General features: G+C 43.5%; 1 protein-coding gene across 1 annotated transcript in view; it reads right to left on the bottom strand.

Annotated features, from left to right (window-relative positions):
• Positions 1-25489, bottom strand: part of STX18 (syntaxin 18) — a 193669-nt gene that overhangs the window by 71388 nt on the left and 96792 nt on the right. Inside the window, exons 3-5 of the mRNA XM_073648398.1 lie at positions 9763-9875; positions 4454-4531; positions 2734-2800 (exon numbers count right to left, since the gene is read on the bottom strand). Coding sequence (XP_073504499.1) covers positions 2734-2800; positions 4454-4531; positions 9763-9875 — 258 coding nt within the window. The remainder of the gene's footprint in view (positions 1-2733; positions 2801-4453; positions 4532-9762; positions 9876-25489) is intronic.

Raw genomic sequence — 25489 nt, 5'->3', positions numbered from 1 at the left:
TGGTCTTCCTCTTCACCGTGTTCCTTATATTCTTCTGACCATGATGTCCTTCTTCAGTGACTGCTACCTTCGTATGATGTGTCCAGAGTAGGCAAGTCACAGGGAGAGGAGATTGGACGATAGGCGCCAGAAACTGTGTGCTGCCAGAATTTATTATTATTAATGGCCTTGAGCTTGATTTCGAGCCATGGCGACTAGATGGATGAACACTCTGTAGAAAGATCGATCTTGTGCAAGCCTAGATAGGTCCACCAGGGTCTTCTCCACCGTTATCTTGATAGACCAGCAACTCGATAGCTTGATACTTTCTCTTTACCTTGTTCCCTCTATTCTTCTGACCATGATGTCCTTCTCTTTTGATGTTTCCAAAGTAGGCAAGTCGTAGCTTGAATGCAACAACAGGATAAATAGCATCGACTGGAGCTCCGATCGCTGCTGTTAAGAGTCAGGTGCTGGCTGAGTAGCACGGCCGGCATCCATCATGTCTTAAAAGAGTCTAGTTCCTGAGCAGTCGCCTATACCTGTAGCATTACGTCAGATGTCGGCTAAGGACCCTCTAATTTTAGAACTGAATAATGCGCTTTGCATTAACCCTTCCCAGTGCATTTTGTAATCCGGTCATCACAGCGTACTAATAATACATGACGGGGAGCTATGTAAGCACAAGTCATATTTTATAAAGGTTATTAACGTGAAACTTTATGCACATCTTTTTTTAATCACCAGGCAAGTTGGCAGAGCTGTGCCCGACAGTGAAAGATTTCCATTATCACGTTTATTTAGCCTAGGAAATAATTGACTTTGCCATGAAAGCTCCGATCGCACGTTCCCATTGTTATTATCTCACTTATGGAACATAATAGTTTTTAATTGAAAAGGAACAAACTGGCCGTGATGCGCGAGCACAAAGGAAATCTATTACCGTGATAAAAGCCTTCCTAATTATCACATTAGGCCTTCTCTTATACCCGGCGGGGAAATGGCGGAAGACAGATTTCATCTAATCTTTTTCATGTTAAATATATATCCATTTATTTAAAGAAAAAATATATATATATCTTTTATGTGTTATTTTACACCGACATGGTCTGGTGAGCGTATTGTAGCAAGGAGAGATAAGAGGTTTACTTTGTTTCTATCTGAAACATTATAAGAAACGCTAAAAGCCGATATTAATGGCCATAAGTATGGCAGAGAGGGAATCATATCCCCTAAAACACATCGTAAAAATGATGTCACAGGGTTTCTCGGGACAATACAAGTCCGGTTTTTGTAGGAAAAAAAAAAATGTTGCGTGAAGCAGAGGGCACAAGTGTAGGACGAATTCAGACATCTATGTATCAAGATCGCAGAACGGACTTCTGAATCACTATACTCCCCATGTTAAAAAAAAAATTGCCTTTACTTCCCTCCGCTGCCGGAGCCGTTCCAGCAATGACAGAGCCGAGTCTTCCGTGACGTTATGTCATGTCAGCCCTGCATAAGTGTCAAGTGAGCCCCGGTGCCGGCACTGGCGGGGAAAACAGGCTGGTTTTATTTTACATGGGGAAATATAGTAATTGAGAAGAGGTTGTCCAAGTAGTAGACAACACCTTTAAACGTTTATTTTTTTTATTTTTAGTATTTGAATCTATATGAAAAAAAAAAAAATTGCATACGTACAGGCAACTAAAGCGAATATTAGAGTTAGATTTTCTGTTCTTCACATGGACATCTGCAGCTACAGAATAGCTCAGATCCTAATTATTAGTGTACAAGAATGAAGTGTTTGGACAAAGGTTATTTTGCAGGGAGGAGAAGAAGCTGAGCTGTGACATCAACTATTAATAACAGGTGATCAGCTTCTTCTCCTCCCGTCAAAATAACCTTTGGTGGATCCTGTATGTAGAGCTCTTACCTTTTAATGTAACCCTGTCTGTGATGACAAGGAGACTGCTGAAAAGCCTTTTGTACAAAGGAGTTAGACAGCCACAAAACATGCAGGGATTACCTAACAAACACGGGCAATTCCCACATGTTTTGTGGCAAACAGCCATGAAACGTGTCTGTGGGGACTCGAGCATGTCACTTGAGCACCCGCGATACTTGATGCATACCCGAGCACCCTAGGCAAACTCAAGTAATGAGTACTTACGCTCATTTAAGCCTAAGGACATTAGTATTAGGCTTTGTGACAAGTGTGTGAATTGAAAAAAAATTCAAAAAGACCTATAAAAAGGGATCCTGTGAGATCTGGCACCCAAATGTTAGCAGCAGATCCTTATGGTCCTGTCGGCGGCGCAGCATGGACACTGTGACCGACATGCAGCTACTCAGCCCCACACAAGGCAAGAGGTGCTGCGCTCCTGCTCCTCTGCATCACAGCCAGCGTTACATTTTCAGGACTTTGCTCCACAGTAGCGCATTAGTGATCCTCGGGGTCGGTGACCCGGTTGCAGATTCACCGTTTGACCTTCCTTGAACCACTTTTGGTGGATACTAACCATTACATACTGGCAACACCCTACAAAACCTTCCATTTTGGAGATGTGCTGACCCAAATCATCTAGTCATCACAATTTGGACCCCAAAGTTGCCCGTTTTTTTTTCCTGCTTTCAACACATGAAATGACTGTTCGCTTGCTGCCTAATACATCTCATGCCGCGCTAGATGTCATTGTGAGGGATAAGTACGATTCTTCATGTTACGTTTAAATGTTGTGGCTGCAAACATTTACCATCTTCGATACTCACAATCTTTTCTTGTCAACCACGCGTTTCACGCGGATGGCTCGCTGCTCGGAGTACAGTTTACACACTCCTGTGCAGAAACAGAAAAGCGCGATCTCAAGATTAGATCACCATGAAACGTTTGTAAAGAAGCAACAAATGGACAGAAATGTATCTCCTATAGATTTGTGCATCTGTGAGCGCCCAGTAAACCAGTCCATCTGGAGAAACCTTCCCCTAACCGGCCTATATAAAAATACACTACATGGACAAAAGTATCGGGACCCCCACACATTACACCTACAGGGGCTTCTCGTCTCCCATTTTACATCCACAAATAATAACTCACAATCTCCGTTCTAGTTCACCCCAAAGGTGTTTGATGGAATCGAAACTCTGTGCGGCTGGTCATGTTCTTGCCCCCCAACCATGTCTGTATGGACCTTGTGCACTGGGCACAGTCATAGGGAACAAAAAAGGGTCTTCCCCAAACTGCTCCCACAAAGTTGGAAGGTACAATAAGTCCAATAAGTTTTGTGCTGGAGCATTAAGATTTCCTTGCACTGAAACTAAGGTGCCGAGGCCGACCCCTGAACACAAGCCTATAGTATTATCCCTCCTCCGCCGAACTGTACAGCAGGCACAATGCAGTCAGGATGGTAATGTTCTCTTGGTGTTCACCAAACCAAGGCTCCTCCATGAGTCGCCAGATAGAGAAGTGTGATCCGTCACTGCACAGAACACATTTACTCCAGAGTTTAGTGATTGCAGCTTTACACTACTCCATCTGATGCTCAGCATTGTGCTTGGTGATGTAAGGCTGCATGCAGCTACTCGGCCATGAAGCTCTCAGAGGGGAGCGCAGTGTCTGTGCTGATGTTAATACCAGAGGAGGTCTGGACTCTGCAGTTATGCAGTCAGCAGAGCGTTGGTGACTTTTCTGCCCTCTGCTCATCAGCACTCAGCCCCCCGCTCTGTAACATTACATGATCTCCAGTTGCTGCGGGTTCCTTCCACTTCTCAATAATATCATTCACAGTTGATGGAGGAAGATTTAGGAAGGAAGAAATGTCATGAACGGACTTGTTACACCGATGACATTAGGGAGCTCTTTACCACCAGCCATTGTGTCACATTACCAAAGGTAGACAGCACAGAGGGGCCGGATGCTACACACCAGGGGCAATAGGAATGAATAGAAAACCTCAACTCAAACTCAACAATCAAGACGTGTGTCCCAATACTTTTCTCCATATATTATGGAGTATGTTTTATATTGGATTTTTACACAACTTTCTCACATACTGTCATTATCAAATATCTACTAACGTCCTACTATCAGTGTTGGTCCTGACGGCAGCACTAAAGGCTTGGATGAGACACAGGAGGAGCTTCCTCCACCTGAAGGGGGCTGGCTGACTGCTCATGTCAATAGGTAATCCAGCACCTTCTCTGTCGTGGCTGTCGCACAGACGAAGAATGGGGCTGGGTCAGCTTTTAAGAAGAGGCCAATTCCCGTCATGTACATCACTAGCATATGCCGATACAGGAAAGCCTATTTGATGCCTCAGCCGGTAATGCAGCTCCCAGGACAGTGGCTACGTTGACAGCGGACATCGGAGGTCATTTGATAATGAAACTTGTATACAATTCAATAGTAAGCACGCAAAGATATAAATATATAATTGATGCACAACCCTTTTAACGACGACTTTAAAAAAAGTTGTCTGATGAATGATCCTACTTTTTAAATAGTCTTCAATGAAGTCCAGGACGGTCAGTCGGTGTTCCTTGACTTGGGTAGAGATGGTCTCCTTACAGGCTGCAGAAAAAAAGATAAAAGTCCATAGATTTATCTCACGTTTTTGTGTCCACATCAAGTTCAGGATCAGAATTTTTTGGGGGAGGTCTAATTTTGCGAGCAGGAGAGGTAGCCTTTCTGTGGCATAACCCATATTTATGGGGTTACGAGATATTGTATTTGTAAGGGATGGTCCATGTCTGGACCCCAGCAGTATCGCAGGGAGACATACTATGTAGGCACATTATCCGTTCTGAATGACAGAAATCTTATGAGTGATTAGGAAAAAGATATATTTTTGTACTGTGTTAGCCAGTAGATAGAAAAATATTAAGATTTTAGAGTCCTCAGTGGTTGATACCTTTTAATGGCTAACTGAAAAGACTAAAAACAAATTACAAGCTTTCGAGACTACTCCGGCCTCTTCATCAGGATAGGATAACACAATCTGAAGAATCACATATTTATACATAGAAGGGCAGAAGAATAATGCAATAGATGAGACAAGTGACGAAGCAGGACTATGAGTGAGTATGGGAGGGGGGAGAAAGTTGTGGCTGTAAATATCGGAATGGTTCATAGATAAGGAGTGGGAAAGTTTTATTGTCCTGTGATTGAAGTCTGGTCCCTGGTAGCTTTCGAGACTACTCCGGCCTCTTCATCAGGCATAGGATAACACAATCTGAAGAATCACATATTTATACATAGAAGGGCACAAGAATAATGCAATAGATGAGACAAGTGACGTGAAGCAGAACTATGAGTGAGTATGGGAGGGGGGAGAAAGAGTTGTGGCTGTAAATATCGGAACGGTTCATAGATAAGGAGTAGGAAAGTTTTATTGTCCTGTGATTGAAGTCTGGTCCCTGATTGTGATGACCCCACAGGTCTGAGGAGTGAATCTTCAGAGTTTGTATTATTCTATGTCTGATGAAGAGGCTGGAGAGGTCTCGAAAGCTTGCAATTTGTTACCATCTTTTTAGTTAGCCATTAAAAAGGTATCAACCACTGAGGACTCTCAAATTGTAATATTTTTCTATGAGTGATTACTAATGGCAGCACATTGCATTACTGCTAATAGCCTCAGATGGGTCGAAATTTCGAGAAATTATTCCACGTTAGCAGTCCTAATTATCAGTCTTATTATGCCTGCCCTATGGCAAAATGAATGCAACGTCTCTGATGTGCGCTAGAAAAATTAATCACCATCTGTAGATATCTGGGTTGCATTCTTTTTCCTGCCATAGGAATGGAAAAAAAAAATGTAAATTTGGTAATGGAAATCCAACCTAATATTTTAAAGAGAATGACCATATCAGTAGTATCTAAGGGCGAAAATGTCATTCCCACAAATGCAAGTTTTCTGGCATTTGCAAGTTAAAAATGATGGCACATGAGATATTTGCGCAAACATTTTCTACTTTATTTTTCCCCGCTCATGTCACTTTTTTTAAAAAAAAATTGGTGAATCTCAATAAGTGTGTCAAATTTACTATAATTGAGGCCAGAAATTATAGCTCTAATCTACGCCGGCCGCCAAAGCAACACCTATTTTATAATTAATCACTTAGGCACATAGAAGGCTTCTTACTTAGACCACCATATAAAATGGCAGGCTTTAATAAGTTTGGACCTCTGCTGATCTCCAAGACTAAGGCTACACAAACACATGGCTAAAAAAAAAAAATGCTGCGACTCTGCACCAAAATGAACAGAAAGGGGACAAAGCCGCATGTCCAAAAGAGTTAGATTAGTTGCAATACAACCACATTCACGTTTGTTATTTTTCCGTACAAAGTACAAAACTGTGCTAAAGTTTTAGGCATGCGTGGGAAAAAATGCTGCAACGTAAGAAGGTATTAAAAAAATTGAATTGTTAATAGTTTATCAAGTAAAGAAATTAAAATGAATGAAAAAAATCAAAGTGTGACCACATTTCCTGCAAACCAGCACCAATTATTCTAGATACACTTGCACAGTTTTTGAAGGTAGTCATCATTGATGTTGTTCCAGACATCTTGGAGAACTAACCACAGATCTTCTGTGTATGAGGATTCTGTAAATCCTTTAGTCTCTTCACGTAAGCCCAAACAGACTCCATGTTGGGACCAGAGTTCTGTGGGGCCGGATCATCACTTCCAGGACTCCTTGTTCCTCTTTATGTTGAGGATAGTTCTTAATGACATTGGCTGGATGTTTAGGGTCATTGTCCTGCTGCAGAATAAATTTGGAGCCAATCAGACGCCTCCCTGATTCTAATACATGATGGAGAAGTACCTGCCTGTATTTCTCAGCATTAATCCTGTCCAAATTCCCAACTCAATTTACTGAAATGCAGCCCCAAACTTGCCAGGGCCCTCCACCATGCTTCACTGTTGCTTGCAGACACTCATTATTGTGCCGTTCTCCAGCTCTTTGGGGAACAAACTGCCTTGTTTCAGCCAAATATTTCACATTTTGACTCATCAGTCCAGAGCACCTGCTGTACAACAGTTCCGATGTTTTTATGCATAGTTCCGTCACACTGCCTTGTTTTCATGTCTTCATGTTTTCAAAGTCTGTTTTTTGGCCATAAATTGTCCATGAAGACCACTTCTGGCCAGACTTCTCCAAATAGTATATGGGTGTAGCGGAGTCCCGCTGGTTTCTGCCAGTTCTGAGCTGATGGCACTGCTGGACATTTTCCAATTTTAAAAGGGAAGTAAGCACAATGCGTCTTTCATCTGCCGCACGGTTTCTTTTGGCCGCCCACTGCATCTATGGTCCTCAGTGTTGCTTATTTCTTGGTCCTTCTTCAAAAGAGCTTGAACAAGACATTCTGAAACCCCAGTCTGCTTTGCGATCATTGCCTGAGAGACACCTTGCGGATGCTGTATAACTACCTTCCGTCTGTTGCTATGCTCAGTCTTGCCATGGTGTATGACCCATGACATGAAGCGGTCTTCCAAAACCTCACCATTGTAGCAGTTCATCTGATAGTCACCCAATTTTCAGCCTCCAACACAGCTGTTTTTGTTTCAGTTAATGACGGTGTTTCAACCCACACATGAAAATGATGATCGTTATGACCTGTTTGATATAATTGGTTACTCAAAACACCTGACTACAATGCTACAAAATCCCTGACTCCGTGCGAGTGTACCGAGAAGAACTGATGATGTTTTGAAGGTAAAGGGCAGTCACACTAAATATGGATTTGATTTAGATTTCTCTCCTGTTCATTCACTTAGAATTCAATTAATTGATAAAAAATAAAACAACACTTCTATTTTTGAAAAGTCTTACAGTGCAGCATTTTTTCCAACACTGGCCCAAAAATTTTAGGCTATGTTCACACATGTTGGGTTTTTCAACGTTTTTTTGCTGCAGATTTTTATGGAAATTTTCAGCTGCGTTTTGCAGTATCAGCAAAGTAAAACAAAACCAACATGTGTGAACATAGCCTTAGATAGTACTGCATGTCACGAGGAAAGTCACCATGTAGATCCTGTCAAAAAGATTCTAATCTAGAGATGAGCAAAAAGAACTGCAGGACTTTGGTCCAGCGGCCATGATGGTAGTCTGAGACGATGCGTGGTGTATCAGTCAGTATTTTCTTATTGCTATGGAGCTACATGAGTGGAATACAGATAGGACAGCGCATGGCGGAGCATTACACGTGCGGCCACTGCATCGCTGTGATCAAACTGCTTATTACTATGGAAAACCGTTCACAAAACACAGTCCAAATTTGCTTGGTACGACCCTCCGTGCCTGGATGCCCTTGTACTGCTCTGTGTGAAATTGTTTTCATCAAACTCAGAGCTGGAATAGAAATACAGGGGAAGACAAAGTTAAGTGTCTGCCGAGGACTGGTTATTACCGTGACGGCATGAAATACATGTCTATGCAGAGTCAGGATAGAAAGAGTCCATTTATCAGAGACAAACCTTTCAGAAAGCAATTTTTGAAGTGATCAACTGATCGTTGGTTTCAGCAACCAGCACCCCCGCAGGAGAAATGGAGTATTACATGACAGCCAAATACATGGGCTGTCACAGTCCCCCAGAACGGGAGTCAATCATACTAAGAAGTTCAGTCTCTGAGCTGGGGGACCCCTCTCTATGATGTTGAACAACCCCTTTAAAAGGTTCTCACCTTTCCTATGTCTCCCAGCTGAAAATGGAAGAGGAAATTAACCCTTGTGTTCTTTGCAGGGTTTCCGTAAAACAGTCTCAAAAATCACATGTACAGAGGCGTTCCCACGTCATATTTATGGCACGTCCATGGTCTCGAGGATGGGGCTCCATCACGTGTAGTTGTCAGAGAGGTGGGCCGAATTGTCAAATAGATGAATAGGAATGCCATCCGCCTCTTCACCGACATCGATGCGATGCAGGGCACCGTCAGGGTGGCAGGCGCAGTGCCCCGTCAGGGTGGCAGGGCCCCGTCCAGGAGACAGAGGCAGGGCCCCGTCCAGGAGACAGAGGCAGGGCCCCGTCCAGGAGACAGAGGCAGGGCCCCGTCCAGGAGACAGAGGCAGGGCCCCGTCAAGGAGACAGAGGCAGGGCCCCGTCAAGGAGACAGAGGCAGGGCCCCGTCAAGGAGACAGAGGCAGTGCCACAATGTTGCATCTACTATTCTACTATACATTTATTTCAATCATCAGATTGCGTGATTACTTATGTGGAAATTAAGTTTCCTGTGTTCCAAAAGCAAAAAAACAAATTCTAATCTTCTTCTTCTTTCTAGGGAGGACTTTTATTTTTAAGTGTTGTCATCTATTAGTATCAATAATTTTACCTTTATGACACACCAGTATCAGATCTGAGACATTTCTGGAGGCACAAGTGAAGATTTTTCAGCGGTAACGTTTTGGGCTGCACTTTACTTACTAATTAGTTGTCATTGCTTTAGAGAAGGTAATGGGGACAATGCAATTTCAACAGTTTTTGGAGATTCCTTGTCACCATATTAAACGTCATGCTATGTTGTTTCGAAGGTGTCTGTAATAATTTGAAGAGTTTTATTTTCTGAAAAGTTTATTTAATAGAAAAATACAAAGCATATTGAGGGGAATTACTTAATCCTCAGGCTGTAGAGAGGAGCCATCGGCGCCACATGATGCAGTTGCAGGAGCATCGATGGTGTGACAGGGGGAGATCCCTCCCTCTGTCTAACAGCTTAGACGCAGCAGTCACCACTTACTTCAGCATCTAAGGGATTAAATGGCAACTAAAGAAATTATCTTCAATCTATAGACCTGATCTCACCTTCTGCTCGGAGTTGATGTATAGCGTCAGAACAGGCTCTCATGAAGGTCTGTGCATCCTGATCAATCTGGTCGCGCTCACTGTCCGTCATGCGGGAATATTTAGACACATGGCTAAAGAGAAAAAAACAAAAACTAATTAAATCTATCATCAGTGACCACAAAATGCCACCCAGTCAGGTCAGGGGCTCCATTAAACAGTGGCAAGTATGGTCCATATTTCAATCTGTATTTTGTTTTTTTGTGTGTGGTAACATGATTGCCTCTTGGTACAGGAAGAAAAAAAATGGCTCCCATACTTAAAGGGGTTTTCCACTTTCAGGAAAGTGGACCCTAAACGTTCTAAAATAACTAAAGCAGAGTAGGTATTCAGCCTCCTGTGCTCTTCCCCTCTATTTTGGGTCCAGCAACGGCCGTCCAACGCTGCTTGGGGTTCATGTCTTCAGTCACCCTACATGACAGCATGCACTGTCAGGATTCTCTGGTGGCGGCACCAGGTGGTCGTGTGACCAAAGTATGCGCTTTGCATACATGCGGTCACATGCCGACTAGACGTGCGCGGCTTCGCTCAATATAGGTGAACAGAGGGAGACTGGACATGTCTAGTCGGAATGTGGCTGGAAGCATGCAAATCGAAAACTTTTTCTCCTGATAGCACGCAGTGTGAGGATTCACAAATCTGTAGTTAAATAAAGTGACTGCAGACATGAGTCCCAAGCCTGAACAACCCCTTTAAATGAAATCTGTCAGCAGGTTTTGTTATTTAATCAATCAACAGCTTAAGACAGAGACCCTGATTCCAGCGATATGGCACTTAATTTAATAGGTGCAGCAGTTGTGATATAATCACAGTTTTCTTTGTTGCTGATTAAACACTGATTTTATTGAAACCGCAAAATACAGCCCAGTAAGTGACACATCGCTGGAATCGGGGTCTCTGCCCCTACATCATGCTGCTTTCAGATTTTATAGCAAAAACCTGATTCTCATTAAGTGCTCACTCAAAATGGATCATAGAGATAGTGTGGAGGAGATAGAACATATTAACAGTTTGATGTAGAATAAAGGTGATCATGCGATTCACTGGTAAGTCATTCTGCAGCCTGCTGTGTACAGTGATACATAGCAGCTGTAGAAGCCAAAACAGCCCAAACATTTTTAAATGGAACCATATCACAGTAATGTAAAAAACAAACAAACAAAAAAAACAGCCAAAAAAATGGAGCATCGGTCACCAGATTTCAGAATACAAACTGTACACATTATTAAATTGATCTTTTAGACCTGATGATATTGGAGTGCTTACAGTGAGAATCCATGTCTGTATAATCCTGATATTAAGATGAGTCCATCTTTCGAGTGGAAGAACTCCTGAGTTCAAATGTATTCAGTCTCCGCTCCACCCACCCAGCCTGACTGACAGCTGCAGCGTGTACTGAGCAGTGTGAGATCTCAGCAGGGAGGAGCAGGAGTTATCAATCAGGCTTATTGGGTGGAGACTGAAAATAAAGTCATGTCAGAATCTCTGTATAATCATTTATGAAAGTTTAGATCCAAGCTAAATTCAACTATTCTCCACACCATCAAGATTTTCCTGCAACAACAGTGCATAAGTTTTGCATTTTTTTCTTTTAAAGTGTGATGACTTCTGTCTGGTTGTTGTGAGGCCATTTTCCTGGTGATTTTAGTAAACCGGAAGCAAATGGCTGTCAGCTATAAGGACGAAAATTGTGTTTGACATGGTTTTATCCCGTTATGTGTAAGTTTTCAACATTTTTTGGGCCAAATGTTTTGCATATTTTGTCATGGGTAGTCGAGTTTTGCCTACATTTTTGTTATGTGTGTGTTTTTAGGGTAAAACACGGCAAAGACAAAGCCAAATGTATCACCAGATGTCAGGAAGCTTATTATTCTGAGAGTGAAGCCAGGCAAACGCCAAAAAGAGGAGCTATGGAATTCACCTGTTCTCAGAGTCAAGTGTCCCATATATTAAATAAAGAAAAAGAAGATTCTGGAACAGCCGACAAACCTAGAAGTGGACGACCACGGAAAACTTCCTCCAGAGCTGATCACATTATTAAGAAAAAGTCAATATCTGATGTCCATAAAAGTGCTGTACAGATTCCACACGAAATGCATGAAGAATATGGGGTCAAAGTGAGTCGCAAACTGTGGTGCGACGGCTAAGAGCAGTAGGGTTGGATGCACGAGTCCCAGTCAAGAAAACTTTCATCTCTGCAAAGATCCGGAAGGTCCAACTTTAGTTTGCCAAAGAACACAGCCAATAGAAAGAGACAGATCAGTATAAGGTGTTGTGGTCGCATGGATCCAAGTTCAATCTGTTTGGTAGTGATGGCAAGCACTATACTGTATATACCGCCCAATTGGAAAACGTAATGATATAAGGTACCAAACACCTACAGTGAAGCATGGTGGTAGCAACGTCATGGTTTGGGGCTGCTTTTCTGCATCTGCCATTGGCCCTCTGCACAGAATTAACAGAAATATGAATGCTACCATGTGCAAGGATATACTGGAGAATGTATTGCTGCCACATGGGAAAACCAAAGTAGGCAGGGGATGGAAATTCCAGCAAGACAATGATCCTAAGCACAAAAAATTGGTTAGCAAAGAAAAATGTCTGCCTGTTGCAATGGCCGAGCCAATCACCTGATTTACACCCTATAGAGCACCTCTGGGATGAGTTAGGGCGATGAGTTGGGGCCCGTGCCCGTAGCAATAAAGATGAATTGTTTGCAGATTGGAATGGAGCAAGATCCCTCCAGATGTCTTGAATACCTTAGTGACTTCAATGGCCTGTCGGTGTGGTGCAGGAATTAAAGCAAGAGGTTATGCTATAAGATACTAAGTTATGGCAATGAATTACTCTCTATGTTGTGATCAATAAATAGTAGATGTCCCCCCATGTCCTCCCCACCCCACTACACCACCACGGATTACGCTATCTATCACCTATCCCCAGGATATTAGCTACATATTCTCAATTCTAGAGATCATGGGGGGATTCCCACTCAGATACAGGGGGTCCTCTATTCAGGATCACCATCTCTCACTCTGGAGGGCCGCTCCTGTCCTGAACTACGTAGACATCCCATTGACTTGAACAAGAATTCTGCAATGCTTCATGTCCCCTGTGGAGGCGCTGCAGGGAGACTGAACACTTACTTCCTGGCTTTCCCCACAGATTTGAGATTGATAGATTGTGATTACCCCAATGCCAAGACAGTCTTCTCACAGCAAGGGTTTGTTCAGTGCGGAGGAACCCTTTAATAACGAAACCAATGACAACTCGCAATATTATTTCAGGCGATTGAAACACTAAAGAAGCAAAAATGTCAAAATTTCGAACACAAATAATTATTTTTACAGCCCAGTAAATGTGTTCTATACAGTAATTTCACACAAAACATTACTGTACGTCCAATTTGCCTTTTTTTCTGTTTTTTGTGTTGCTTTAATACAGGCAAAAAGGAAATAAACATGTGTAATTGCAATAATATTCTGGGAAAAATACTCCATTTTCTGGAATAATTTCAAGGGTGCCAACACTTTCAGCCATGACTATAGCTGAACATGAAGGAGAAATATAATGGAGGACGACAAAGCGTCACCCAATCATATCCACATTTATAGTACCACCGCGCCACCTGCTGGACAGTGAGAGCAAGTGCAGCAGACACAACAATGACCGCAGACAGTTGCATTTTTTTTATTTCGGAGTCTGTAGGAAATTGAATGTCAACTTAACCACTTCGCGTCAGAGCCTGTTTTTGCCTTCGTGACCGGGCCAATTTTTTCAATTCGGACCACTGTCACTTTATGAGGTAATTACTCTGGAACGCTTCAACGGATCCCCCTGATTCTGAGATTGTTTTTTTGTGACATATTGTACTTCATGATAGTGGTAAAATTTCTTCGATATCACTTGCGTTTGATTGTGAAAAAATCGGAAATTTGGCGAAAATTTTGAAAATTTTGCAATTTTCAAACTTTGAATTTTTATGCCCTTTAATCAGAGAGATATGTCACACAAAATAGTTAATAAATAACGTTTCCCACATGTCTACTTCACATCAGCACAATTTTGGAACCAAAATTTTTTTTGTTAGGGAGCTATAAGGGTTAAAAGTTGACCAGCGATTTCTCATTTTTACAACAAAATTTACAAAAACATTTTTTTTAGGGACCACATCATATTTGAAGTGACTTTGAGGGGCCTTTATGACAGAAAATACCCAAAAGTGATACCATTCTAAAAACTGCACCCCTCAAGGTGCTCAAAACCACATTCAAGAAATTTATTAACCCTTCAGGTGCTTCACAGGAATTTTTGGAATGTGGAAGAAAACAATGAACATTTAACTTTTTTTCACAAAACTGCTACTTTAACCTCAAATTTTTAATTTTCACAAGGGCAGCCAGAAAAAATGGACCCTAAAATGTGTTGTGTAATTTCTCCTGAGCACGCTGATACCCCATATGTGGTGCAAAGCCACTGTTTGGGTGCACGGCATGGCTTGGAAGGTAAGGAGCGCCATTTGACTTTTGGAATGGAAATTTGACTGGAATGGATAGCGGACGCCATGTTGCATTTGGAGAGCCCCAGAGGTGTCTAAACAGAGGAAACCCCCAACAAGTGACACCATTTTGGAAACTAGACCCCTCAAGGAACTTATCTAGATGTGTGGTGAGCACCTTGAACCCCCAGGGGCTTCACAGAATTTTATAATGTTGAAGTGTGAAAATAAAAAAACACATTTTTAACACAAAACTCCTACTTTAGCCTCAAATTTTTAATTTTCACAAGGGCAGCCAGAAAAAATGGACCCCAAAATGTGTTGTGCAATTTCTCCTGAGCACGCTGATACCCCATATGTGGTGCAAAGCCACTGTTTGGGTGCACGGCATGGCTTGGAAGGTAAGGAGCGCCATTTGACTTTTGGAATGGAAATTTGACTGGAATGGATAGCGGACGCCATGTTGCATTTGGAGAGCCCCAGAGGTGTCTAAACAGAGGAATTGCTTGAGGTGCAGTCTTCCTTTGAATTTTACAAGGGACTTGTCTATAGAAATATTTTGTGTTTTGGTGTAGAGGCTTAAGAATTTTTCTGACAAATTTTCAATGATGGGTCTAATTTTATATAACCTGTCATGTTCTGGGGCATTTCTGGGCAGGCATTGACTATTGTCGTTAAAATGCCAAAACCGCATGAGCATTTCATAACGGGTCCTAGGCAGAATGACTGAAAACATAGGGGTGGCTTGAACAGGGTGGTTGGACCAGTAGGATCGAATGCTCGGTTTTTTAACAAGCCCCATGGCAAATGTAAGTCCTAAAAATTTTTTTATTACCGGGACATTAGTTGGTGTCCATAAATTTGCCCTAGCATAGTAAGAACGGGGATTCTGGCTTATGAATTGGGACGCGTATAAATTTGTTTGCACGACAATATGCTCTAGCAAGCTGTCTGTAACAAACAAATTAAAAAAATGAATTGGTCCAAAATCTTCCACCTCCACATTTATACCAGGAGTGGCGTTGAAATCAGGGCTGAATGGAGCAGCCGAATCCGAAGCCTCCCATCTGGGAAATGCTAGATCATGTGGCAAAGCCCCTTGTACACTGGCGTGCGCCATTTCACTAGTAGCAGGGACAGCGCTTGTACTGGGCAGTGTTCCCTGATTTGGAGACGTTTATCCAGTAGCGCTATTTGCCCCTATTGCTGTACTGGTCCTTGGGCTTGAGGATGGAACAGAATCACTGCTCATTTCTGAGCTCTCAGTGTCGCCGCTACTAAAGCCCTCAAAATCCATATCTCCATCTGAGATTGCGCTGTCATCAGTGTCAGAACACAGCAGGGCATACACCTCTTCTGCAGTATAAGTCTGACGGGCCATTTTATTTTTAGATTTTTTGACTGGACTGAACGGACCGGACTGAAAGGACGGGACCGGACTGGACTGACCGGACTGATCTGACAGGACTGACTGACTGATGTGACAGGACTGACAGATCTGACAGGACTGACTGACTGGACAGATCTGACAGGACTGACTGACTGGACAGATCTGACAGGACTGACTGACTGGACTGATCTGACAGGACTGACTGACTGGACTGATCTGACAGGACTGACTGACTGGACTGATCTGACAGGACTGACTGGACTGATCTGACAGGACTGACTGGACTGATCTGACAGGACTGATCTGACAGGACTGATCTGACAGGACTGATCTGACAGGACTGATCTGACAGGACTGATCTGACAGGACTGACTGACTGGACAGATCTGACAGGACTGACTGACTGACTGGACTGATCTGACAGGACTGACTGACTGGACTGATCTGACAGGACTGACTGACTGGACTGATCTGACAGGACTGACTGACTGGACTGATCTGACAGGACTGACTGACTGGACTGATCTGACAGGACTGATCTGACAGGACTGACTGACTGGACTGATCTGACAGGACTGACTGACTGGACTGATCTGACAGGACTGACTGACTGGACTGATCTGACAGGACTGACTGACTGGACTGATCTGACAGGACTGATCTGACAGGACTGATCTGACAGGACTGATCTGACAGGACTGACTGACTGGACTGATCTGACAGGACTGACTGACTGGACTGATCTGACAGGACTGACTGACTGGACTGATCTGACAGGACTGACTGACAGGACTGATCTGACAGGACTGATCTGACAGGACTGACTGACTGGACAGATCTGACAGGACTGACTGACTGGACAGATCTGACAGGACTGACTGACTGGACTGATCTGACAGGACTGACTGACTGGACTGATCTGACAGGACTGACTGACTGGACTGATCTGACAGGACTGACTGGACTGATCTGACAGGACTGACTGGACTGATCTGACAGGACTGATCTGACAGGACTGACTGACTGGACTGATCTGACAGGACTGACTGGACTGATCTGACAGGACTGACTGACTGGACTGATCTGACAGGACTGACTGACTGGACTGATCTGACAGGACTGACTGACTGGACTGATCTGACAGGACTGATCTGACAGGACTGACTGACTGGACTGATCTGACAGGACTGACTGACTGGACTGATCTGACAGGACTGACTGACTGGACTGATCTGACAGGACTGACTGACTGGACTGATCTGACAGGACTGATCTGACAGGACTGATCTGACAGGACTGATCTGACAGGACTGATCTGACTGGACTGATCTGACAGGACTGACTGACTGGACTGATCTGACAGGACTGACTGACTGGACTGATCTGACAGGACTGACTGACTGGACTGATCTGACAGGACTGATCTGACAGGACTGACTGACTGACAGATCTGACAGGACTGACAGGACTGACAGATCTGACAGGACTGACAGGACTGACAGGACTGACAGGACTGACTGACAGATCTGACAGGACTGACTGACAGGACTGACAGATCTGACAGGACTGACAGATCTGACAGGACTGACAGATCTGACAGGACTGACAGATCTGACAGGACTGACAGACTGACAGGACTGACTGACAGATCTGACAGGACTGACAGGACTGACTGACAGGACTGACTGACTGGACTGATCTGACAGGACTGACTGACTGGACTGATCTGACAGGACTGACTGACTGGACTGATCTGACAGGACTGATCTGACAGGACTGACTGACTGGACTGATCTGACAGGACTGACTGACTGGACTGATCTGACAGGACTGACTGACTGGACTGATCTGACAGGACTGACTGACTGGACTGATCTGACAGGACTGACTGACTGGACTGATCTGACAGGACTGATCTGACAGGACTGACTGACTGGACTGATCTGACAGGACTGACTGACTGACTGGACTGATCTGACAGGACTGACTGACTGGACTGATCTGACAGGACTGACTGACTGGACTGATCTGACAGGACTGACTGACTGGACTGATCTGACAGGACTGATCTGACAGGACTGATCTGACAGGACTGATCTGACAGGACTGACTGACTGGACTGATCTGACAGGACTGACTGACTGGACTGATCTGACAGGACTGACTGACTGGACTGATCTGACAGGACTGACTGACTGGACTGATCTGACAGGACTGATCTGACAGGACTGACTGACTGACAGATCTGACAGGACTGACAGGACTGACAGATCTGACAGGACTGACAGGACTGACAGGACTGACTGACAGATCTGACAGGACTGACTGACAGGACTGACAGATCTGACAGGACTGACAGATCTGACAGGACTGACAGATCTGACAGGACTGACAGATATGACAGGACTGACAGACTGACAGGACTGACTGACAGATCTGACAGGACTGACTGACAGGACTGACAGATCTGACAGGACTGACAGATCTGACAGGACTGACAGGACTGACTGACAGATCTGACAGGACTGACTGACAGGACTGACAGATCTGACAGGACTGACTGACAGATCTGACAGGACTGACTGACAGATCTGACAGGACTGACTGATCTGACAGGACTGACTGACAGATCTGACAGGACTGACTGACTGACAGATCTGACAGGACTGACTGACTGACAGATCTGACAGGACTGACTGACTGACAGATCTGACAGGACTGACAGATCTGACTGGACTGACAGATCTGACTGGACTGATCTGACAGGACTGACTGACTGACAGATCTGACTGGACTGATCTGACAGACTCACTAACCCTAACTCTTACTTTCTTTTTTATTTTTTTTTTTTTTTTACTTTCACAGTGGCAAGGCTGACACAGCTCTTGTCACACTGTTTCTCCTCTGCTCTCTCACTGAGATCAGAGGAGAAACTGCATTTATCAGGCAGATCGCCCGGGAAAGTTTGTTGCTAAAACAAACTTCCCTGGTGATCTCTCTGATTGGCTGGTGTGACGCTGACATCATCGAGACCTGAGCCAATCAGGTCTCGATGATGTCAGAGGTCACAGCACCGGGATCCCCGCCGCTGACAGGTATGTGGGGGGTCCCGATCGCCGACCACCGGCTGTCCCTATCTTTTAAATGCCGCGATCGCTATGGATCGCGGCATCTAGAAGATAGGAACAGGTTAACATCATGGGGACCTGATCCAATCAGGTCCCCATGATGCCACATGTCAGAGTTATCGCTCTGAACCGGTACCGCAGCGCTAGCAGGACCCTGGGGGTCCTGAGCGCTGCGGGACCACCCACCGTTTTTAAACGTCGGCGCTGCACAGAGCCCAGGCAGCGCCGACGTTTATGTACAGTGGGCGGTCCTAAACCGGTTAAAAGTCTGCGCTGCCGGACTGATGAATTTACAGTTCATACATCCAAATTTAATGTCTTGCTCAATATGTCCAAAGGCGGGAAGAGCTCAAACAATTATTCCCAAGATAGTAAATCATCATCTATCTTGGGAATAACACTTTAGGGCCAGTGCACACATTGCAGATTTGTCGCCTCTTTTTCTTAGCAGATTTGTCACAAAACCTAAAGGTTTTCCCGATTCCAGCAAAGTGAATGAGATTCCTGAAGTCTCATGCACACGTTGCTTATTTTCGGTTGTCCCATAAACAACATGTCATCTAAGGATAGAAGAAGAATTTACGATTGATGGGGTCTGGCTGCTGAGACCCCCCACTCACCCCGAGAACATGGGGACCAAAGCCTCTTGTGTAAATGAAGCTGAAGTGAGCATGTAAGACCACCTCTTCTATAATGACAGTGGTGGGTGACATTTGTGCTCCTCAGCACTCTGTGACCCCAAGCTCTATAACTACATGGTCTCCACTTCATGGCGGAGCTGCTGCACTTCCAATTTGCTTCCATTTTTCAATAATTTCACTCACAGTTGTGGCCCCAATAGTACTGTTCATATAGATCGGAGGTGGGGATGCGTCAGTCAGCAACATATGGCGAATATATTATATATATATATCCAGGATAGTGTAGGTTGCGGCTGCACCGGACATATCCTAACACCACAGTATAAAGAGACTATTATTGGGACGAGTAATGGAATGATGAAATACGAAGTAACAGGATAAAGAGAAAATATACAGTGCGTACGGAAAGTATTCAGACCCCTTTAAATGTTTTCACTCTTTGTTTCATTGCAGCCATTTGGTAAATTCTGAAAAGTTCATTTTTTTTCTCATTAAAGTACACCCTGCACCCCATCTTGACTGAAAAAAAATGAAAAAAAACAGAAATGTAGAAATTCTTGTAAATTTATTAAAAAAGAAAAACTGAAATATCACATGGTCATAAGTATTCAGACCCTTTGCTCAGACACTTATATTTAAGTCACATGCTGTCCATTTCCTTGTGATCCTCCTTGAGATGGTTCTACTCCTTCATTGGAGTCCAGCTGTGTTTAATTAAACTGATAGGATTTGATTTGGAAAGGCACACACCTGTCTATATAAGACCTCACAGCTCACAGTGCATGTCAGACCAAATGAGAATCATGAGCTCAAAGGAACTGCCCAAGGAGCTCAGAGACAGAATTGTGGCAAGGCACAGATCTGGCCAAGGTTACAAAAGAATTTCTGCATTACTCAAGGTTCCTAAGAGCACAGTGGCCTCCATAATCCTTAAATGGAAGAAGTTTGGGACCACCAGAAGTCTTCCTAGACCTGGCCGTCCAGCCAAACTGCGCATTCGTGGGAGAAGAGCCTTGGTGTGAGAGGTAAAGAAGAACCCCAAGATCACTGTGGCGGAGCTGCAGAGATGTAGTAGGGAGATGAGAGAAAGTTCCACAAAGTCAACTAACACTGCAGCCCTCCACCAGTCAGGCCTTTATGGCAGAGTGGCCCGACGGAAGCCTCTCCTCAGTGCAAGACATATGAAAGCCCGCATAGAGTTTGCTCAAAAACACATGAAGGCATCTCAGACTACGAGAAATAAGATTCTCTGGTCTGATAAGATGAAGATAGAACTTTTGGTGATAATTCTAAGCGGTATGTGTGGAGAAAACCAGGCACTGCTCATCACCTGCCCAATACAATCCCAACAGTGAAACATGGTGGTGGCAGCATCATGCTATGGGGGTGTTTTTCAGCTGCAGGGACAGGATGACTGGTTGCAATTGAAGGAAACATGAATGCGGCAAAGTACAGAGATATCCTGGATGAAAACCTCTTCCAGAGTGCTCTGGACCTCAGACTTGGCCGAAGGTTCACCTTCCAACAAGAAAATGACCCTAAGCACACAGCTAAAATAACAAAGGAGTGGCTTCAGAACAACTCTGTGACCATTCTTGACTGGCCCAGCCAGAGCCCTGACCTAAACCCAATTGAGCATCTCTGGAGAGACCTGAAAATGGCTGTCCACCAACGTTCACCATCCAACCTGACGGAACTGGAGAGGATCTGCAAGGAAGAATGGCAGAGGATCCCCAAATCCAGGTGTGAAAAACTTGTTGCATCATTCCCAAGAAGACTCATGGCTGTATGAACTCAAAAGGGTGCTTCTACTCAATACTGAGCAAAGGGTCTGAATAATTATGACCATGTAATATTTCAGTTTTTCTTTTTTAATAAATTTGCAAAAATTTCTACATTTCTGATTTTTTCAGTCAAGATGGGGTGCAGAGTGTACTTTAATGAGAAAAAAAATGAACTTTTTAGAATTTACAAAATGGCTGCAATGAAACAAAGAGTGAAAAATTTAAAGGGGTCTGAATACTTTCCACACCCACTGTAGGTCGGTTATCCCAATATATGAACTGACTCACGCCGATTTTAATATATATTTTTTAATAATAATCAATTAATAATCAATTAAAAGAGTCTTTAGTTAGGGTCTATTTGCCTTAGGCAATTTGTAATTGAGTGCATTTACTCTACGCTGACTTTATGAACAGCATTTATTTAGAGTAGTTTCCTATACACTGTGTGCCGAATTATTAGGCAAGTTGTATTTTAGAGGATTATTTTTATTATTGATCAACAACTATGTTCTCAATCAACCCAAAATACTCATAAATATCCAAGCTTAATATTTTTGGAAGTTGGAGTGTTTTTTTTTTTAGATTTGGCTATCTTAGGAGGATATCTGTTTGTGCAGGTAACTATTACTGTGCCGAATTATTAGGCAACTTAATAAAAAACAAATATAATCCCATCTCACTTGTTTATTTTCACCAAGTAAACCAATATCAGTACACAAAATTTAGAAATAAACATTTCTGACATGCAAAAACAAAAAACAAAATAATTAGTGATCAATATAGCCACCTTTCTTTATGATGACACTCAACAGCCTTCCATCCATAGATTCTGTCAGTTGCTTGATCTGTTTTCGATCAACATTGCGTGCAGCAGCCACCACAGCCTCCCAGACACTGTTCCCAGAGGTGTACTGTTTTCCCTTCCTGTAGATCTCACATTTTATGATGGACCACAGGTTCTCTATGGGGTTCAGATCAGGTGAACAAGGGTCCCATGTCATTATTTTTTCTTCTTTTAGACCTTTACTGGCCAGCCACGCTGTGGAGTAGTTGGATGCATGTGATCGAGCATTGTCCTGCATGAAAATCATGTTTTTCTTGAACGATACGGACTTCTTCCTGTATCACTGCTTGAAGAAGTTGTCTTCCAGAAACTGGCAGTAGGTCTGGGAGTTGAGCTTCACTCCATCCTCAACCCGAAAAGGTCCCACAAGTTCATCTTGGATGATACCAGCCCATACCAGTACCCCACCTCCACCTTGCTGGCGTCTGAGTCGGAGAGGAGCTCTCTGCCCTTTACTGATCGAGCCTCTGGCCCATCCATCTGGCCCATCAAGAGTCACTCTCATTTCATCAGTCCATAAAACCTTTGAAAAATCAGTCTTAAGATATTTCTTGAACCATTCTTGAAGTTTTATCTTATGTTTCTTGTTCAAAGGTGGTGGTTTTTTAGCCTTCCTTACCTTGGCCATGTCCCTGAGTATCGCACACCTTGTGCTTTTTGATACTCCAGTAACGTTGCAGCTCTGAAATATGGCAAAACTGGTGGCGAATGGCATCTTGGCAGCTTCACACTTGATTTTCCTCAATTCATGGGCAGTTATTTTGTGCCTTTTTTGGCCAACACGCTTCTTGCGACCTTGTTGGCTATTTTCCATGAAACGCTTGATTGTTCGGTGATCACGCTTCAAAAGTTTGGAAATTTCAAGACAGCTGCATCCCTCTGCAAGACATCTCACAATTTTGGACTTTTCAGAGCCCGTCAAATCTCTCTTCTGACCCATTTTGCCAAAGGAAAGGAAGTTGCCTAATAATTAAGCCCACCTTATATAGGGTGTTGATGTCATTAGTCAACACCCCTCCTCAATACAGAGATGCACATCACCAGATTTACTTAATTGGTAGTTGGGTCTCAAGCCTATGCAGCTTGGAGTAGGACAACATGTATAAAAAGTATCATGTGATCAAAATACTCATTTGCCTAATATGAACACAGTGTATAATGTATACACAGCAGTCTCGGTGTCTGTTATGTGATGTATATACAGCAGTCTCAGTGTATTCTACGTAATTTATATACTGTAGTCTCGGTGTCTCCTGTGTGATGTATGCAGCAGTCACAGTGTATCCTATGTGATGTATAAACAGAAGTCGGAGTGTATCCTATGTGATGTATATACAGCAGTCTCGATGTATTCTATGTGATGTATATACCTCAAGTCTTTGTGTTTCCTATGTGACTTATACAGCAGTCTCAGTGTTTCCTATGTGATGTATGCACGGACGAGCAAAAGGGTAAATGTTTTGAGCTTTTGACTTAGAGGCTCCATATCTCACCATGAAACGTGAGACTACCATCATTTTATAGACCTTCATCTTGGCTATCTCATACATCAATTTGACTTGCAACTATTTAGCATATGATTAGTTATGCAGATTCTTGTCATGTCACTGCATTGTTAAGATTTTGCTTATGGTGGTGAAAAAATCTTTTTCTTCCTGTATACAACCTGTCCTCACCTTCCCTCATTGCTCAGTGTGTTATTAGGCTGATTTTGAAGTGAAAGGTCACTGGTTTGAAATGAGGAGCAGCCATGAAAATTTCCAAAGAAAAGAGAAACAGCATCATCCAGCTCATCGATAGCAGTCTCTCGGACAAGAAAATTGCGAAACTGCATCATGCGAGTGCCATGACAGTTGGAAGAATATGAAATGAAGTCCATCCATTCATTCATTCAAAAGCCAAGAGGTGGACGACCAGGCAAAATATCGGAGTCAAGAAATCGGCTCATTACAAGATCTATCAGCTCTGGCGCTACAAACACGGCAGTGGAGGAGGCTCGTATGCTTCATAATAGTGAGATCACAGACCTCCATGCAAGCACTGTGCGACGCACGTTACACAAGTCTGGAATGGCGGCCTGAAAAAAAGTTTAGAAGCCTCGACTTCAATATCGTCATAATAAGTGTCGGTTCGAGTTTGCAAAAAAGTCTGAAAAGTGGACAGTAAAAGATTGGAAACGGGTGATTTGGAGCGATGAGACAAAAGGCATTAGATTAGTCTCTGATGGGTGCAAATGGGTCTGGAAGAAACTAGGGAAAAAGGGGCTAACGGATTGAGAAGTTGAAGGAGCTGTCAAGTTTAGTGGGGGAAGCCTGATGATACGGGGATGTTTCACAGCCAAAGATGCTGGATACTTGACCAGGATCGATGGTGGTCTCAATGCTGAGCTATATGTGAGTATCCTACAAGATGAGTTACCTCGAACACTTGAGTACTATGGGTATGAAAAGGATGACAGTGTTCCAGCAGGACGATGATCAGAAGCATACATCAAGATTGGTGAAGAAATGGTTCAATGACAATGAAGTAGAGGTGCTGGATTGGTCCTCACAATCCCCAGACCTCAACCCAATCGAACACTTGTGGGTAGTGTTGAGCATTCCGATACTGAAATATCGGGTATCGGCCGATATTCGCGGTATCGGAATTCCGATACTTTTGCAATATCGTATACCGGAATCGGAAGTTCCCATAATGCAATGAGCCAGTTTCATTTTATTCAGCCAATGAGGATCCTAAGAAGTGTGGGCACATCCTGTTAGGCATGTAGGCATCTTAACTAATGGCATGGCTGTGATTGGCTGCTGAAATGATGTCATGATGCACTATAAAAGCCGCCGCCGCCATTTTGAGCTCACTCTGCTGTGAATTCAGTTAGGGATAGGACGCTGTTGTTCTGAGGGACAGTTTTAGCTACTTATTTGGTCTATTCTGCTTTATCCAAGCTACTTTATAAATCGCTGTGCCTTGCAGTGCTAGTGCACAGTTCTCTGTGCTGTTCACCGCTTTCTGCAAGGTCTGGTGTGTGAGTGCAGCTCACCCTGTAGTGTGTGCTTCAGCCACGTCTGGTTGTAGTGCACTCAGTGTGTGTCACTGCCTCATACATTGTCCTTTTTTGCCAATTCATAATTTTTCCTGATATCTCATATTAGTGTGGTGGTTCCATCCGTATTCAGCTAAATTGGTTCCAAACACACTATATAGGAGTAGATCGAGAATTTTTTTTTGTCTTGCAACGCTAGTGCACAGTGCTCTGCATCTGTACTGTTCACCGCTGTCTGCAAGGTCTGGTGTGTGAGTGCAGCTCACCCTGTAGTGTGTGCTTCAGCCACGTCTGGTTGTAGTGCACTCAGTGTGTCACTGCCTCATACATTGTCCTTTTTTGCCAATTCATAATTTT

The sequence above is a fragment of the Phyllobates terribilis genome, unplaced genomic scaffold (assembly GCF_046119375.1).
Source record: "Phyllobates terribilis strain yellow unplaced genomic scaffold, ASM4611937v1 Scaffold_1__5_contigs__length_1240528914, whole genome shotgun sequence".
NCBI classification, from domain to species: domain Eukaryota; kingdom Metazoa; phylum Chordata; class Amphibia; order Anura; family Dendrobatidae; genus Phyllobates; species Phyllobates terribilis.
The sequence above is the reverse complement of the archived record's forward strand: the minus strand, read 5'-3'. Positions and strand labels throughout refer to the sequence as shown.